Source organism: Homarus americanus, unplaced genomic scaffold, assembly GCF_018991925.1.
Source record: "Homarus americanus isolate GMGI-L3 unplaced genomic scaffold, GMGI_Hamer_2.0 scaffold22688, whole genome shotgun sequence".
NCBI lineage: Eukaryota > Metazoa > Arthropoda > Malacostraca > Decapoda > Nephropidae > Homarus > Homarus americanus.
The window spans coordinates 157,501-162,500 of NW_024737808.1; the positions used below are offsets into that span (position 1 = coordinate 157,501).

At 45.3% G+C, this 5,000-nt stretch overlaps 2 protein-coding genes across 4 annotated transcripts in view; both read left to right on the top strand.

The window, feature by feature from the left end:
- The window catches only part of LOC121873590 (lysine-rich arabinogalactan protein 19-like), a 68,731-nt gene extending 68,107 nt beyond the window's left edge, over positions 1-624 (top strand). Inside the window, exon 2 of the mRNA XM_042377227.1 lies at positions 1-624. This exon is cut by the window's left edge and continues 11 nt beyond it. Coding sequence (XP_042233161.1) covers positions 1-624 — 624 coding nt within the window.
- LOC121873591 (FMRFamide receptor-like) overlaps positions 1-5,000 on the top strand; it is a 199,176-nt gene that overhangs the window by 100,856 nt on the left and 93,320 nt on the right. The window lies entirely within an intron of this gene.

Sequence of the window (5,000 nt, forward strand, 5' to 3'; positions counted from 1 at the left end):
ACCAGTGGCATATGTGTTCACCAGTGGCATATGTGTTCACCAGTGGCATATGTGTTCACCAGTGGCATATATGTTCACCAGTGGAATATGTGTGCAACAGTAACTCGTAAGTGTCCACCAGTAACTCGTAAGTGTCCACCAGTAACTCGTAAGTGTCCACCAGTAACTCGTAAGTGTCCACCAGTAACTCGTAAGTGTCCACCAGTAACTCGTAAGTGTCCACCAGTAACTCGTAAGTGTCCACCAGTAACTCCTAAGTGTCCACCAGTAACTCCTAAGTGTCCACCAGTAACACCTAAGTGTCCACCAGTAGCTCCTAAGTGTCCACCAGTAGCTCCTGAGTGTCCACCAGTAGCTCCTGAGTGTCCACCAGTAGCTCCTGAGTGTCAACCAGTAACTCCTAAGTGTCCACCAGTAACTCCTAAGTGTCCACCAGTAGCTCCTGAGTGTCCACCAGTAGCTCCTGAGTGTCCACCAGTAGCTCCTGAGTGTCAACCAGTAACTCCAAAGTGTCCACCAGTAACTCCTAAGTGTCCACCAGTAGCTCCTGAGTGTCCACCAGTAGCTCCTGAGTGTCCACAAAACCCACAGAATTATCCATGTGCCTTAAGTGTCCACCAGTAGCTCCTGAGTGTCCACCAGTAGCTCCTGAGTGTCAACCAAGTGTCTGTTAATACATGCGTGTTAGAGGCAGGAAACACAATCGTAGCCGCATCCATCATAAACTGTTATTTTCTTCACTCTCAGAATTTTAATATCAGCTTTTCGCCTCCAGGAAACACTCGAGAATAATAGAAAAATACTCATAACTTTTGAAGACCAGTCGAGGAAGATTACAGGAGTGTGTGTGATGAACGGTGTATGACCCTCACGCCTGGCGGATAACGGTTGTTTATTTCTTGATGGTGTTGTGGTAGTTATGGGCGCTGCGGAGAACAGACGAAGTCCCTCATATAGTATTGACACACACACACGCACACAAGCAGTTAATATGATACACACTGTGCGGATAGAGTTAGTCCTTTATTCTACAGGTAGGTAGGTTGGTTGGTTGGTAGGTTGGTTGGTTGGTTGGTAGGTTGGTTGGTTGGTTGGTTGGTTGGTAGGTAGGTAGGTTGGTTGGTTGGTAGTTATGTGCAACCTGTGGGTTTTCTCTCCCCTTATGGTAAATTACTTGTTAAGGAAACTTTGCCATTCTAGACCAGTTCATACCAGTGCTAATAGTTCACAGTTCTTATGGACCCCACGCCAGTAGACCCCTAGTCCTAATACACCCTAGTACTAAGTGATACCACGCTATTAGAACCCAATCCTAACAATACCCTCACCTGGCCACCTGAACACCTGGCCACCTGAACACCTGGCCACCTGAACACCTGGCCACCTGAACACCTGGCCACCCTCATACCACCACCTCAAGTGTTGGTCGTCACGCACTGGGATGAAATTGAGGACATAAGTTTCTCTTGATTTGAGTCTTCCGTCGTCGCCTTGGCCCGCCGGAGCTCCGTGGTCTCTCTCCCTCGTTAGTCGCCACCGTCTGATTTCTTTGTTATTTTCTTTGTTTCTGAGGAGGAATGAGAGGGAGGGAGGGTGGAGGAGCGAGAGGGGAGGGGGGAGTGAGAGGGAGGTATGGGGAGGAGTGAGAGGGAGGTATGGGAAAGGAGTGAGAGGGAGGGGATGGGAAAGGAGTGAGAGGGAGGGGATGGGAAAGGGGTGAGAGTGAAGGGAAGGAGTGTTAGGGAGGGGAAGGAGTGAGAGGACGGGAGAGGAGTGAGAGGGCGGGAGAGGAGTGAGAGGGAGGGGGAAGAGTGAAAGGAAGAGTTTAATGCAGTATTTGTGTATGTGTGACGTAATTAACCACGAATTTTTCACATGTATGACTATAACCCCGCTAAAACAAAATTGAGGGTCCCATAATTATTTAACCCCGCTAAAGCAACCCATAACTACACAAACCTCACTAAAACACACACGTGGGTCATCTCGTCTCCTGGTAGACTCTCAGAACTCCCAGCTACCACAAGTGACGGCCATTTATAAACAATATCAAGAAGGTCAAACTAGGGTCGATTGTATTATAAATTCATATGAAAAATATTCCAAGTTAGTAAATATAGATGAGTGTATCTAATTAAGCTATAAGTTAAATTGTATTACAGGACGTCCACATTTAGCTTTGTCTTTAAGGGTTGATTCCATTACAATATTTCGTTTGAAGACTCAGTGCAATAACTTTCTCTCTTAAATGGTATTAAGTGAAGCTAATTTGTTGGGGGTTTGAGTTTCAGTGTAATTTTAGTTGCTGTATTTTTATGTTTTTGTGTCTCACCTGTCTGTCTCACCTGTTTGTTTCACCTGCCTGTCTCACCTGTTTGTTTCACCTGCCTGTCTGTCTTACCTGTCTGTTTCACCTGCCTGTCTCACCTGTCTGTCTCACCTGCCTGTCTCACCTGTCTGTCTCACCTGCCTGTCTCACCTGTCTGTTTCACCTGCCTGTCTCACCTGCCTGTTTCACCTGCCTGTTTCACCTGTCTATCTCACCTGTATCTCACCTGTGTCTCACCTGTCTGTCTCACCTGTCTATCTCACCTGTGTCTCACCTGCCTGTCTCACCTGTCTGTCTCACCTGTCTGTCTCACCTGTCTGTCTCACCTGTCTGTCTCACCTGTAGCTCACCTGTGTCTCACCTGTCTGTCTCACCTGTATCTCACATATGTCTCACCTGTCTGTCTCACCTGTATCTCACCTGTCCATCTCACCTGTCTGTCTCACCTGTATCTCACCTGCCTGTCTCACCTGTCTGTCTCACCTGTATCTCACCTGTCTGTCTCACCCCTGTCTGTCTCCTGTATCTCACCTGTCTGTCTCTTTCTCTGTCTCACCTGCCTGTCTCACCTCTGTCTCACCTGTCTGTCTCACCTGTATCTCCTGTCCATCTCACCTGTCTGTCTCACCTGTCTGTCTCACCTGTCTGTCTCACCTGTAGCTCACCTGTGTCTCACCTGTCTGTCTCACCTGTATCTCACATATGTCTCACCTGTCTGTCTCACCTGTATCTCACCTGTCCATCTCACCTGTCTGTCTCACCTGTATCTCACCTGCCTGTCTCACCTGTCTGTCTCACCTGTATCTCACCTGTCCATCTCACCTATCTGACGTATCTCTTTTGTTTAGTTATTTTATAAAACAAAACACACAATACACATTATTTGGTATAATTTTTGTTTCTATTTCCATTCAGTTTTGTTGTATGTCAATGTATATATATGTGTAATGTATTTATGTATAATTGTATATATGTATAATATATGTATAATGTGTATATATGTTGACGTGAATGTTTTAATGCTATTACCACGCTTAAGGAACTAAGGTCTTTGAGCGTGTAACAAGATTAGTTACGGCAGTAGCCCAACAACAGCTAATGTCACGGTAGGTAGACTAATACCCTGTGTATGTTTATGTCTTCACTCTTAATTTATCTAATTTAAATGTTTATGGTTAATCTTCATTGTTCTTTTAATTAATGACTTTATTATTACAATGTTAAGTGGTTTATATTTATATAGACACACACATAAGCCGCTCTCTGTATTTTCTTGAGTATAAGTAATTTTTTCCTTATTCATTTCCCCAATTTTAATATAACTATTTTAATTTATCTAGATTTATAAAATTTTCTGGGACTTATTTTTGTTTTATTTATGTTTAAAATATTTGTGTACCTTTATTTTTCTTATCTTTTATCTGATCTTGTAATAATGGCAAGTTTCGGGTGGATGGCGTGAGAGGACAGCATTGCCAGGCAGTAGTTGTGGTGTGGCGTGATAGCTGTGTGTTAACCGCCCCTCCCCGTACGCGACGCCTTCATTACCACCCAAACATTTTCACTGTAACGCCCGAGAGCAAAGTTATCGTACACTACAAAGCGTTTGGGCGATATGTCAAGGGGCAGTTTAAAGGAGATTTTTCGTATGTGATATTCAAATTGTTTTATGTTTTAAGAAGAACAAGAAAAACAAAAGAAAAACAAAAGAAAAACAAAAGAAAAACAGACAAATTGATTAAGGTATCAGTAAAACATTCCTCACGTGCAGGTCTCGGCAGTAGGAGGGGGGCGAGGCACTCAGCCTGGCCAAGAGCCCTACACAAAGCCACACACACACACAGAGAAGACACAGTTGAAGTGGTGATGGTGACGACTGCGCTGCCCAGGTGATGTAGTGACCCTCGGACCTGATAACCTGTGTTCAGTCCCCCCCATCCCGCCTGCCTCCTCGTGTGGACAGAGGATTACCTCCACTTGGTGTTTTTGTTGTTGATGAAAGGTTAGAGTTCTCAAGTCTCTCTGTCTGTCTGTCTTTGTTTCTGTCTGTCTGTCTGTGTAATGATAATAAAATTAACAGTTTACTGAGAGAAGATAGCAGCCAGAAATGATATAAATTCCATGCATAAAGAGAGGTTGGGGAGTGGGTCACGTAACGTAAGGTTTCAGTACAGCAACAGGAGGAGGAAACAGGTGGTGGACAAACAAGTTAACTCGTGTCTAATACTGTTGTTATCTGTGGCTGGAGAGGAGCTGGTCTTAGTCTTGATGCAGCTGTGGTGTTGTACAGCTGGACGGTCACAGTGTGCGTGCTGGTCTTAGTCCTGATGCAGCTGTGGTGTTGTACAGCTGGACGGTACAGTCTGCGTGCTGGTCTTAGTCCTGATGCAGCTGTGGTGTTGTACAGCTGGACGGTCACAGTCTGCGTGCTGGTCTTAGTCCTGATGCAGCTGTAGTGTTGTACAACTGGACGGTCACAGTCTGCGTGCTGGTCTTAGTCCTAATGCAGCTGTGGTGTTGTACAGCTGGACGGTCACAGTCTGCGTGCTGGTCTTAGTCCTGATGCAGCTGTGGTGTTGTACAGCTGGACGGTCACAGTGTGCGTGCTGGTCTTAGTCCTGATGCAGCTGTGGTGTTGTACAGCTGGTGTTACTTTTTTCATGTTACTTTC